Source organism: Pseudopipra pipra, chromosome 12 (assembly GCF_036250125.1).
Source record: "Pseudopipra pipra isolate bDixPip1 chromosome 12, bDixPip1.hap1, whole genome shotgun sequence".
In the NCBI taxonomy this organism is placed as follows: Eukaryota; Metazoa; Chordata; class Aves; order Passeriformes; family Pipridae; genus Pseudopipra; species Pseudopipra pipra.
In genome coordinates, this window is record NC_087560.1 from 14576930 (window position 1) to 14590134 (window position 13205).

Here is a 13205-nt window from a genome sequence, read left to right on the forward strand (position 1 = left end):
CTTCAGCCAGAGCAGCGGTGGGATGCACGAAAAGCTGACAACACGGTGCTTGCAGTGCTCCTTTGCTGCTGCACATTTATTCATACCATACCTTCTACAAGTAAAGTCAGGACCCATGGCAAGGTACTGTACGCCTGAGGGACACCAGCTCAAACTAGGAACATCAAAAGAGGCAAAGAAAGGAAAAGGGCAGTGATTATTGGATTGTTACGGAACAGGGGAATGGTAAAAGACTCTCACTTTTATGTATCTTGAAAAAAAATCCCAACCAACCAACTCAGAAATAATGCAGTAGCATATGCCTGGCTGCACAAACACACCGCAGTGCCCCAAATGCCCGAGGTTACCACAACACAGGTAGCAGGACAGCCCATGCTTCCCCCAAACCAATCCCATTGGTGTACAATGTACTGGAGAAACCACTCCTCGTGGGGAGTGAAGTTTTTTGGGAAAAACATGACTGAAACATACCAAAGCCAATTCTGCACAAGTAATCACACACAGCCATTGTGTTAGTAATGATTAGTATTTTTCTGGTAACTCTTATCCTCAAATCAGAAAAAGAATCCCTTATAGATATTTAATAGTTTAATTCCCCTCCAGAAAAGTATTAACAACCTCAGGCTACACTTGGGAAAAATAAGGAGAGACCATTCTTAAATGCTGCACAGCAAGTCATTGAAAGAGGCTGGAAGGAAAAAACAGGCTTGTCTTACTATTAACTTGGGATTAAATCAAGAGTGCTTCTGACTAGAAAACCTTTCAGCTCCCATACCCCAAAAGAGTCTCAAAGTTGCATCATGAAAGACATAAGAAATGCAAATACAGTATGCAAATATTTTAGTTGTTATTTTAAACACTGCTTTTGTTATTTTTTCTCTGTCAGCTCATGGCCCAATTGCAGGTTTTGCAGACACAGAGAAATTCATCTTCCTGTCAGCTATGACATATAAATGATCCCTAAATCCTGGAAAAGCTGTCCAGGAAACATACATCGTCTGAAGGGAATTTTGCATCAGCACAGATCTGCCAGAGCAGCACTGCACAAGTCCTGCTCCCAGCCCCTGGCCTGTGATACATGAAAGGAGAGGACATGGCCAGAGAACGCTTTGCTCCAGAACAGGAGCTTACAAAAAGGGCAAAACAAGTCTAAGTATCCCCAGGCCAGGAACTGTGAGTGCCAGAAGCCTCCGAGGGCACAGAGGAAGGTTTAAACCCACTAACTGCATCATGTCATGCCAAGTCTTCATATAGTGTCCACACACAACACCAGAAACATTCTGTAAGGGTTTGACACTTGTGTTCAGTGGTGGAGTTCAAATAACTGCTACCTGTTTTATAAAAGATGTTAATTGGGTGAGGATACACCCAAGTGCTAAAACTGCAGGGAAGAGAAGAGCAGAGGGAGGGAAGAAGAGGAGCCATATTTATGCAGGAGGAAGTTTGAAGGTGGTGTAAGATCCCAAAGAAGGAAAGAGACCTTTTGGCAAGGGCTGTGGAAAGCACTCTTGCAGAATCACAGCCCTGCTGGGGAGCCACCCACAATCTGTTGGCAACACTATAAAAAACAAACAAGATCAATGCAGAGCATAAAAAACGCCTCTGCAGAAGATAACTTAGGGAAGGGGGATGAGCTGTTACCTACATCAGCCTTGTGGGAGAGCATAAACTGTTGGAATCTGTTTCAGGCTGCTGCTCTGCAAGTGGGGTTAGAGAGGATGATATCAAAATGGTTGGGAGGCCAGAAAAAGAGAGAGGGTGCTTATGAAAGAACTGCCACACATTTCAGATAAGACCAGGGATTTTAGGTTGCCTATCTGAAACATTGTCTCCATTCTACATGTAAACTCAGTGTTTCAAGTTATTTTGACCCTGACAAAACTGACACGGCTCCTACAGAGAAGCCATAAGAGATGACTGATAAAGAGATGTTCATTTGCATGAGCTGAGAAGACGAGCACTGCACGGCTTCCTCCAGAACACGCTTGATGCAAATAGAGTGGCTTCTTAGAAATAAAAAAGCGTGTTCTTTTTTAAGAGCTCTCTCCTGAACTGTACAGCAGTGCTTGTAGGGCTTCATTTATGCTGATGCATGATAAGGCACAGGGATTTTTTTGGTCATAGTATCACTGTAACATCTTCACATGTGGAAATGTGGTAGTTTGCTTGCACACACTTGCCATCCATTTCAAGGGAGGGGAAATACTGAGTTAACCTGCCACAGGAGGAGAGGTAGCAGGCTGTGGGAGATGAGAAGAGGTTGTACGACTGAAGAGGAAAGGTTAAACTGCTATATTTTCTTTAGCCTAAAATGTCTAAGTGTGGTCAGTACACATCTGCTGTGTCCAAAATTAAGTGTCCTGTTTTATATATTAATAGACAACACAAAGGTTACGTGAGTGAAAATGCCTATCTGCATTTTCCTCATGGAAGAGGATCTGAAAAAACATGAAAGTTTGCTACAGAGAAGAAAAACACATGGAAGTAAAGAGAAAAACACGCCTTACTACCTATTTTTTTAGGAAGATGATTATAAAAAACATAAAAACAGCAAAATTAAAGCCATTTAGTTCAACTAGTTGCAGATCTGCAGAGTGTTCTCCAAATGTGAGATTGCGTCTGATCCATTCCCTCCCAACGTGCCCCTTCTGCAAGTCTTGCCAGGAGTCCCTGATGTGCTTTAAATCTAAATCACACACACGGTCCCAGGTAAACAATCATTTTAACACAACTCCAAATCTTACACATAGCAAAGGCCAACTAAATGATATCTGAGACTTCTCCAAGTTATTAACATATCATCCTGGAGAAAATGGCTTGGGCATGTGCTCTGTGGGGCAGAAAAACTGCCCTGGGTCAGACTGGAGAGGGAAAGCAGCCAAGCGGGATGCACACCTCTAATGCCAACACTTCCAGAGGTACTACGGGTTTACTAACATGAGAATATGGAGTTAGTAGACATACAAAGGCAAAACAGTTAGTTACATTAGTTGGCTTTGTACCTTCTCCTATGAATGGGAGGCTTCTTTATACCATCCCCCAGAACTCGCATTGAACTGAAAATGAATCATGGAGAGTGGTCAGCAGCTTGAATGGAAAAAAAATGAACAAATGGCAGCTAAGGGATTAATATCCCTGACACACAAACAGAGGGAATGGACATACAGGGAAAACACAAAATGAAATACCTAAAGGAAGTAATGAGTCTCTGTGTTCCTCCTCTCTATTACAAATAAATCCGGGTTTTGGTTGTTGCATTTTTTACATAGAGAAGGTTGCACAGGTATTGACCATGTTGCAACTTTGCTGCTGCCAAAGCCAGGTCAGTTTAAAGTTTAGATAAGGCCAACCTCTTTGACAGAAGCTGTTAGCAACAGTGATTAACACCAGCTCCAGTTCTGCAGTGCTTAATCCACCAGTGGAAAACAGCGGCGTTTCGTCCCTCGGCCGGAACGTTAAACACACTGCAGCATTGTTGAAAGACAGGCATTTCAAATCCCCTATGAATGTCAGGAATTAACTGAAGGATGAACATCCTTTTGTGGCAACCTTGTTGGTTTTCTTTGTGTTTTTAATAGCAAAATGTAGACATGAGGATTATCTGTGAAGTTCATTTGAGGAGAGAGGGGAAGCAGAGGGGAACTGAGCATCTTTTCACATTTCATTTAAGATTATTACCTTTTTTTCAGATCTTTTCTGTGAACAAACTTTTACGCTTGTCCCTCTTAAAACAGGTAACATGAACAGTGGAAAAGGCCAAATCCTAAAAAAACACTGATTTTTTCCTGTAGGTTTTTTGGGTCCTGTATCAGGAGCTCTATTTCAGCTTGATTTAGCTACATATTCGTCATAAGGGGAAAGACTGGTTTTGGTGTGGATGGGGGCTGGACCAGGCTGCAAGTCCTTTGCTGGGACAGAAGGCACTTCTTAGAGCTCAATTGATGGTGCAGTCTGTCACCATCAGTGACAGACACCTCCTCCTGGTTCCACAGCCCAGTTCTAATCCTTGGTCTGGTTTTGGTGGCAATTACACTTTATTTGGTTAATTTCTGCCCATTTAGTGAGTGCACCCTGCTCACCTACAGAGCAGAGAAGTGCCATGGGTGTCCATGGGAGGGGAGAGAGTGTGGCAGGTGCTGGGAGCAGCACAGATCCAGCACATCAGCAGGACAAACCTTAGCTAAGGCTTGTGCTCTGCGTTACTTCACTTTAAAGATTTGCAAAAGGCAAGTTAGAAATAAGGCTTTTTTCCCATTAAATGAAAAAGTATCTACTGCATATGAAATAAATGAATAAGGAAACACTCCAAATTTAACTGATTTCTATGAAAGTCACTTCTTTGTGCTTCACTTCCTCAGTATTTGTTGTTGCTCACTAAGCCACCAGAGTCTCAACATCACAACAGCCTCATGTGAAAAGAACAAGGAAAACAAGAAAACAAACCAAATAATCCAAATTCCTTTCTAACAGAAGCATAAAACCAAACAGAAACCAAATCAGCACTATAGATCCACTCAGCTTTTCTTTTTTAATTAACCTATGTGACAGCTATCCTTATGTTGCCACGGCTGTATCTGAGAACATAAGAGAACACTTACTGTTCCTTTAACTCAGATTTTCTTACATTTACAATGAATGTATTTTTCCCTTATCAGAAACAGCCTCCAAATCTGAGCAGAATTTAACCCCATCTGTTCAGTGTTAGCAGTGACTGCCAGCTATGCAGTTTATTACCCCCAGAAATCCTTATGCAACAAGTCCTACACTTAAAAATAAATCTCTGCAAATGAGTTTAAAAGCTTATGGATTCATTCTGTCATAAACCTGCACGTATGTCATATGTTGACTCTTTTGTAGCTTTAAAAGACAAGTATTACTTAATTTATGTAAATATTACCTGAGTACCAAGAATGAAGCCCAAAAAAAGGTGACAGTGGTAGAAAACAATAATAATAAATCTTTCATCCTATGTTACTCAGAGGGTCCTGAATGTTTTTCAGCCTTGACTTTAAAACCTGAAGGGTATACAATATTCCCTTCCTGACACCCACCGCTCCTAATGTGTAAAGGATGCACACATTCCTGATGGGAGGCTGCTGCCTCTCCCTGGATTATCCAAACAGGTCAGTAAAACTTTACCAGGAACCAGTTGTGAGTGGCCAGTTTTAATTTAATGCCATCCATCACCAAATGCAAAGACTCCCCTTCTGTTAAGAGCAGACCTGAGGCCATGAGGATGGCAGCAGGCAGACAAGACAGCGGCACTGCACTGCACGCCGGGGCCTGCAGCCTCAGTGAGCTGCAGGGAGGAACCTGACCCTCCTAAACCAACTCAGTTTTAATGCTCTGAAAGCATTTAAACACATTAAAAACACTGGCCAAACTTCCACTGGATTCAGAATATGCAGGGTTTGACCCCAAGTGTCCAGCAGCCCCGATGCTGAACAGAGCATAGCAGGGAACCTTACACCAATTACTGCTTCTTGGTCTGCATCTTCCTTTACTTCATCTTCCCCACTGAGAAGGGGGACTGAGTAAATTTTTCTCCCCCAGTCACTTGGCACCAGAATTTACACACTCACGTGGCTGTTACACCTCTCCCTCTTGCATCTTCTGAAAGAACAACTGGGAAAACTACTCTTTTGAATCTTCTTGGACACCACCAGGGACATTGGTGATGAGTTAAGTGGGACTTACTGTCCATGACAGACTGAGGTGGAACCAATTCTGTGAAACAGGGATGACCCACCTCACCATGATGAAGAGCCTCCACACCATTTTTAAAAGCCTGTGCTATGTCTTAATACAGAGCAATAATGGCCATGTTTATTTTGTGATCAACAAGATTTAACACTCCAATAATTCCCTTAGCAAAGCCCTTCATATAGAAAGGGGTGATGACAGTTCTAATGGAAGACTTGTCCCACGGTAATTCCATTTACTCTGAAAACCTCAAGCATACTGTAGGTATTAAGTACTTTAACCCTGAAAGTTAATTTAAGAAAAACAAAAAAACATATGTTAGGAGATTGTCTTCAACCCTTGGAGTGAAAAAGAAATAATCAGAAGCGATGTCCGCACTCTTCTGTTTTACCATGCCAAGCCTAAAGCTCAAATAAATGTGCATGAATGGGTGTAAAGTAAATCAAAGCAGCTCTACACTCACCTCCTCTGGTTTATTTCTGCTTCGTTGGTGGCATTCTTCCCTGGTCCCCAGCTGTGCCGACGGAAAGGAGACAGTGGCCGCATGGAGTTGCGTAAGACAGAGGAATGGGTGGGCACATCTGTGATACTGTCCAGCTCCTCTTCCTTCTCTCCTCCCTCAGAGGCCACCATGTTGGTGCAGCTGCCATCCAGGCTGTGCCTGTCCTTGGGCTGGGCAAAGTTCACAGTCGGTGGGAAGGGAAGGGATGTGTCGCTGCCCAGGGATGAGTTCCTCTCCAGGGACATGGTGTCATCTGCAGAGGAACTGGAGCTGGTGACATCACATGCAGACTGCTCCTCTTCAGGCTGCTGTAGGCAAGAAAAATTAAAAATATATTAGAGTAGAATCATAGAGTGGTTTGGGTTGGAAGGGACCTTAAAAGATCAGCTAGTCCAACATCCTTCCCATGGGCAGGGACATTGCTCACTAGATCAAGTTGCTCAAAGTCCCATCCACCCTGATCTTGAACACTTCCAATGAAGTGAATACATTTAGCATTTTAAATAAATGCAAATATTTTATATTTCACATGAGCTGAGAGATTTCTTAGTTAATAGCTTAAGTCAAATTAACCATCACAGAACCAAGACTTTTTGCTTTGGTTTCCAAAGAAGGTCAAATGCTCTGCAGGGTGATCTCTTCCACCCTTGGCTGCCATAACCCTGGGCTCCCATCTCAGGTCCTCTGCCTGCCTTCCTCTCCCCAGTTCCACGTTTCATCCTGCCCAGCAAATCCTGTTCCTCTCACCATTTCTGGCTAAACCTATTATTGATCAAGGTGCCATAAAACTGCCAAAGGTTTACTGAGAGCGAGTAATGGGAACTGGGTCATCACAACTCCTGATGACAAACTCCAGCCTCTCCTGTGAGACTGGGATTGGCTTGTAGAGCTTAAGGCCAATGCACTGTTCTACTGCATCATGCAGCACAAAAGGGACAATTACTCACTAGCAGAAAACAGACAGAAAAAAAATAAAAGCTTAAATCCCTGTCCCCTGCTACTTTCCATTAAGCAGAAAGTTAATACCAGGGTTTGCAGTATTTTTCAAATCCAACTGTAATTAAAAAAAATATTCTACAGGATCAGCCACTCTGTATTACAGGTTTCGAGTCATACTGCAATTTTTGGGTTTAGTTTGCTCAAAAAACAGTATGTAGAAGCCAAATTGGTTCTCTTTGGCCCAAGGCCACACGCTGACCATATAGCCTGAGAAGAGCCCGTGTGCATTCTGCATTCCCTGTGGCTAACATAAAAAACACAAGCATCTCTCTGACATCACCTCCAGTCTGAAATGGTGTTTGCCCTGAGGGACCTATGTGGGAAGTTTCAATTTATCCTCCTGCAGAGTCCTGTGCTGTATCATTTAAAATAATAATAGTCAGAATGCTCTGTCAGGCCATGTACAACAGACTATTCAGCAAAGCCACAGCGGGTAATTGTCCTCAAGCAGTGGGCTCAGAGGGCTGGGCAGAAGCTGAGCACTGGAGGAGCTGCAGGCTGTCAGCTCTCATTTGGCAGAAGACTGTGGGCTGCAAAATCCCATTCTCAGAAGGGAGAGATGGACATCAGAACCCACAGAGGGCAGAATGAACAGCAGTGCTGTCTCACGGAAGTCCTGACTCTGGATCCCACCCCACTGACTTCATTCAACTCCAGCAGTGTTAAACACTCCAGAGACTTTTGCTTTTCTGTGCTCTTTTTGATGAGCACACATTGTAAGCTAAAAACATTTTATTTAACTGAATAAAAAGAAACTGGGATGTTCAAAAAATGTTCTAATCAAATATTTCACTATTTAGAGGGAAGACCTATTTCATGCTTAGCTATTTTTTATTCTTAGAAGTTTATTTTTATTCTTACAATTTTAACACACAGTTATGTTCCTAAGTTGGTTTAAATAAATGCTATCACTATTTCCCTTCTTACATCCACCAAAGGAAAACAGAGAAAAAAGAAAGACAGCATCCACAAGACAACACCAAAGAACAATATACCTTCTAAACACAAAATATTAAAAAACACACACTAAAAATACATCCCCCCAAACATTCATTTCATGGTAAGGTATGTCAAATATTAATGGGGAATTTCTGTAAACTCTATTCTGTAATCTACTGGATTTGACAGATTTGAGTAGGAGTGTAGGTTAAAAGAAAAGGGAACTGAAATGGATGGCCTGTGAAGGTTTTCATGTCGTTTGGCATTATTCAAGATAATCTGATAGTTGTGTGAGTCATGATGAGAGCTCACTGAACTGCTTAAATACAGACCAATCAAGTAGTCATTATGTGGATAATACTCCTGCAGTAGAGGAAACAGTCTGCTTCACTTCTATGAGACAGGAAAATACTGTCAGACATTAGGTCAGGCTGGAGGGGACTTCGAACAACCTGGTCTAGTGGAAGGTTCCCTGCCCATGTCAGGGGGTTAGAACCAGATCATCTTTCAGGTCCCTTCCAACCTAAACCTTTCTAGGACTCTATGACTGGGGCAGCACAGCATGAGAGAAGAGGACTGTGCAAAGTATAGGATAGTTTGGAAACAATTAACTTGCATGCAAATCTAGCAACAATAGTGCAAAACACCAAATTATTTATGAAGGAATCAGAGTAAAAAAGAGGAATTTTTATTTCCCAGATGAAAATACTGCTCCAGTTAAAAATGGAGAACAAAACCCACTTTCCTAACAAGGAATATTTAGGGCTGCTATCATAAAAAGCAGTTCAAGGAGATATTTGAAAAAAAGGGAAATAAATGTGGCCCCTTTTAACTTTTACCTTGAGCATCAGACTGACGACAGAACATAATAAACAATTCCCTTGAACCTGTGGCCCATGCTTATTCCTCTAAAAATATTCTGCCTTCATTTCAATGACTTTTTTTTTTTCTTAAACAAAGAAAACAGTTAATATGAAAGAGGACTCTGTCTGCAAAATGCCAAATGTGGCTGACACATCTAAAACATCTATATTGTAGTCACCTCTGCAAAAAATCAGCTATCTGGCCAAGGGCCAGTAAATATGCATTTCTTTTTAATCCTATTTGAGTAAAAAAACCCACTATTTGCTGAACAGAAGTGGTTCTCTAATGTGTTCTTTTCCTATGAGAAAAATGAAACATTAAAGAAATATTAATTTTCTTCAATTTAGGGTTTCTGGATTGCACCTCAACAAATTCAGCCCTTAACTATGACCATAAACCTCATGGCTGAAAAGAGTTTTTACAGATATTTGCTAATGGGCATTTTCTTCGCTCTCAGAAACAGTACTTGGTGAGAAGCTAGTAAATAAAAATCAGATAAGGCATAAAAGGGAGTATTCTGAGAAAGAAAGCATGTGCTTCTTCAAGAATAGGGATAAGGCAAATCACTAGGATGGTCAGGGTATAAGATAACTTCTTCAACTAAATCCCTCCACTGTAGGAGGTCTTGATAAGGGGAATTAAAATGCTCTTTCAATCATTGCCGTGATGACAACGTGCAAAGGGCTGAGACACAAACCTTCTCTGTCACCTGATCTTCCATGTGACAAAGACATTAAAGGTGTTACAGTATTTTTAAAAAGAAGATGAAAAAAATTAAACCTTGGCATCCTGAAGTTTCCTTGGAATACCTTTACACTAAAAGTATCAAGCCAACATCTTTGGTTGGCTTGACATATAATCCAGCAGAATCAATTTTTATTTGGATTTGCCTATGGCTCCAGGTTCCCTAAAATTAACCTCAATAGTGGCCTCCTATCAATTATTTATCATAACTTTTATGATTTGGAGTGGAGGAGCCTTCTCCTTTCTGTTCAACCTTTTAATCCTTTAGGTTTGTATTTTCTGCATGGCTGTTGCGGTTTCTGTTTGTTTTTGTAAAAGAAACAATAATTCTGAAAAATAAATGCAAAATACTTGTGCGTTTGTGTATTTCCTTGTGTAAACCAAAACAAAAGCAGAAATTAAACAAAATTCAAGAAGCTGACTTGCAGACCCTTCCTCTGGAAATGATCTGTGGGCTCCGGACTCCCTTTGCCTGAATCATTTCCCAAGAGGCACATTAAAAATTTTCCCAGTAATGCAGGATTTCGGTGGCAGGTTAAAAGTTAAGATGAGCAAAGCGTATGGGCTCCACCCCAGGATGTTGCCAGATGACTGTGAGAGATGACCTTATGCAGCATTAATCATTCAAGAAGGAGGGTGCTGCAAAGCCTGCCCAGATGGCTGTCTGAGATGGAGAAGGAAAAGCAGGATGACGAGGACATGGCAATGGAGCGCTGACGGAGAAAACAAAACACTTTGCTTAAGCCATAGACTTGGAAGCAATTTCTGGGTCTCAGTGACAGCCTCTAAAGTCTGAAAAAACAAGGCAGGTTTTAGTGCTAAAGCTCCCTGAACCCAGCAGCTCATGTTACACAGCTCAGCACAACATCCTTCAGGAAGAAAAGAGACAAGCTCAGGAGAGGGCAAGGAGATGGTACAGAGCACACATCAGGCACCAGGGACAAGTTAAGGTACCTGCAGATTTTGTGACCCCATAGACCCCAATGCTTCATGGCCCAGGGACAGAACCAGGGCTTACAATCTATACATTTCAAGTGATGTCTATGGAAGCAGCCCAAAGACAGACAACAGCTTGTTCTTCCTCCAGTTTTCTTTCATGTATTAAGCAGTTAACAAAGGAGTTTTTTCTACAGTAAAAAAACCCAACCCTAGTAGACAAAAGTTCAACTCTTGCTCCACAGAAAGGAGAAACAAGAACTGGACTAGTAATAACAATAATCACCGTGACACCAAAAGGTTTGAGATCCTCTTTTTGTTCATAAACATATTCTCTCTCTTCTCAATTTGATATGGAAATTGTACTATTTAATAGGTTTATAACTTATCAACTACACCAAAAACATGCATCTTACAATATTTTTCAGAAGAAAGATTACAGGCATCAGTTATTTTAGTGGTTATTAAAAATATGCATAATTTGCATTTCTACCAGCTGGGCTCAGTAGTCTAAAACCAAAGAATATTTAATTAAGGAACAAGCTCACAATGCTAAACTAGTGTCTCTGGTCCTCCTAGAAATAACTTTAACTGTAGAAAAGGTACTCGGATAAATCCTGAGAAAGGAGACAAGGAATCAAATTAGTCAGTCAAACGGAGACAAATAAAGCGACTGAGGTTGAGATTAGCTTTGAATAACTTCCTAAACTCAACTCAGGAACCTTTTGAAGCCATTTGCAGAAGAAGTCTGCAATCCACCACATAATGAGAGCAATGCAAAGGCTGCCAAATTAAGAAATTCTACAAAGAAAAAAATTTCCTCCCTTTGCCCTCTCTCCACTGGCCACTGAAGATCTGCTTTCCCCACCACCTCTTCCTTTCCCTGCAACATTGCACAACCTGTTCTTTTTACGTTTCAATTTTCTTTCTTGCATTTGGAGAAGGTAACTTTCCAAATATAAAAGGGGAAAAAAGATAAAATTCTGTATAGTATAAAATTTGCTGTGTTCCCACAGCACTATTCTCCTACACATCCCCATACAAGCATTAAATCAAGCTCAAATGGCAGTTGGCTGTTGGAATTTTGGTCACTCTGCACAAGAAAACTGAAGACAAACAGCTCTGACAAACAGCCTTATATTCCCACAATCCATGGTCCCGGATCCCTTTGAGAGTAAGATGGGAAAGGGTGAGGCTGGTGAGCTCTGTGCCCTACCACATGCATTAAGGATGACTTTACTGTTCATTTATAGCACATGAGATCACTTAGCCTGGGCTGTGGTGTTTCCCGTCCTGTTGGAAAATATTTGCCATCATCTGATTTGATTTCAGCAAACAGAATTTTGTTTTATTAAATATATTTCTCTGAAAGCAAGCGTGAAAGCTACTCCAAAAGTTTAGTTTTTCAGAGCAGGAGCTGCATCTGCTCAAACAAGTGAGCTGGAGCTGCACCAAAGTGTGTGATGGAGACCAACGTGATGGCTGCTCTAAAGAAGGTTCACATCCCTTTGATTCTGCATCACTATTCTCTTTCTGGGTGCTTTTTCATCATCTACTTACGGTAAGAAAAGTATAAATAACCAGCAAGACAATCCTTAAAGAGCAAAAACTTAATCACCTTCTGAATAAATTCTGGCTGCTCTGACACAGACGCAAAAGGCTGATGCCAAAAACCTCTGCTCAGGAGGCTGACTCTGTCTCTCAGGTCTCTCCCACTCCTCCTTCTCAGCCACGAGCAACACAAAGGGCACAGGAATGACTAAGGTTATTAATGACTTCTGCTGTTGATTTTAAGCAAACTTGAAAACATTTTCATTCTACTTGCACGCAAACAGGCATTAGAGGTATGTCGCCTAGGCAACAAAACTATTCCCTGGAATTGGCCTGAAGTATTTAGAGTGAGTGTTTCCTTCCTATCACACTGAATTTACAGAAAAACACTGGTTCCTCTGAGAATTACAGTATATAAATCTAGAGGTGTCAGCACAGAGGTCATCCTTTGCTGGAGAAAAGCTCTTTGTTACATGGGTTAAAGATGGATTTCATATTGTCTGTGCAATCCCTAATGACCTTGCAAGAAAATCCACCTTTTCAACTGTTCCTCTGGTGCCTGATTTACTTTTGGACAGACAAAATTACTTTCATTTTTTTTAACACTGGGGGTTACAGTTTTTGGAATTATGCTGCAAGTAAATATATCCCTCATGTTGCTGCATCTGAGGAGGAGACCGGATCCTTCCCATCTATTTCTTTCCAGGATAATCGTTTCCAGGTTTCTAATCCACCAGTGAAACCAAGATGATCTCCATTTGCAGTATGGGTTTATCAGATCAGGCCTCAGAGGTTTTTTAACCATATCCCAACCAGGCTTTCCTACCTTTCCAAAGACAAGGTCTTCCATCCCATCACCAGACAAGGGGAAGAGGTCAGACTCGCTCCCGGACTCTCTTTTAAGACCACCCTGTGACGAGGCACAGACACCACTCAGCCCATCCTCCAGGAAGTTCTCACATTCTGT

General features: G+C 41.5%; 1 protein-coding gene across 21 annotated transcripts in view; it reads right to left on the reverse strand.

The window, feature by feature from the left end:
• The window catches only part of AKAP13 (A-kinase anchoring protein 13), a 208446-nt gene that overhangs the window by 41168 nt on the left and 154073 nt on the right, over nucleotides 1-13205 (reverse strand). For 13 of the 21 annotated variants that reach the window (XM_064669030.1, XM_064669026.1, XM_064669027.1 and 10 more), the window contains 4 exons: nucleotides 13065-13201; nucleotides 6167-6513; nucleotides 3003-3056; nucleotides 92-154 (listed from right to left, as the gene is read on the reverse strand). In XM_064669030.1, the coding sequence (XP_064525100.1) occupies nucleotides 92-154; nucleotides 3003-3056; nucleotides 6167-6513; nucleotides 13065-13201 (601 nt within the window). The remainder of the gene's footprint in view (nucleotides 1-91; nucleotides 155-3002; nucleotides 3057-6166; nucleotides 6514-13064; nucleotides 13202-13205) is intronic. The other 8 variants (XM_064669031.1, XM_064669040.1, XM_064669037.1 and 5 more) reach the window with 5 other exon arrangements.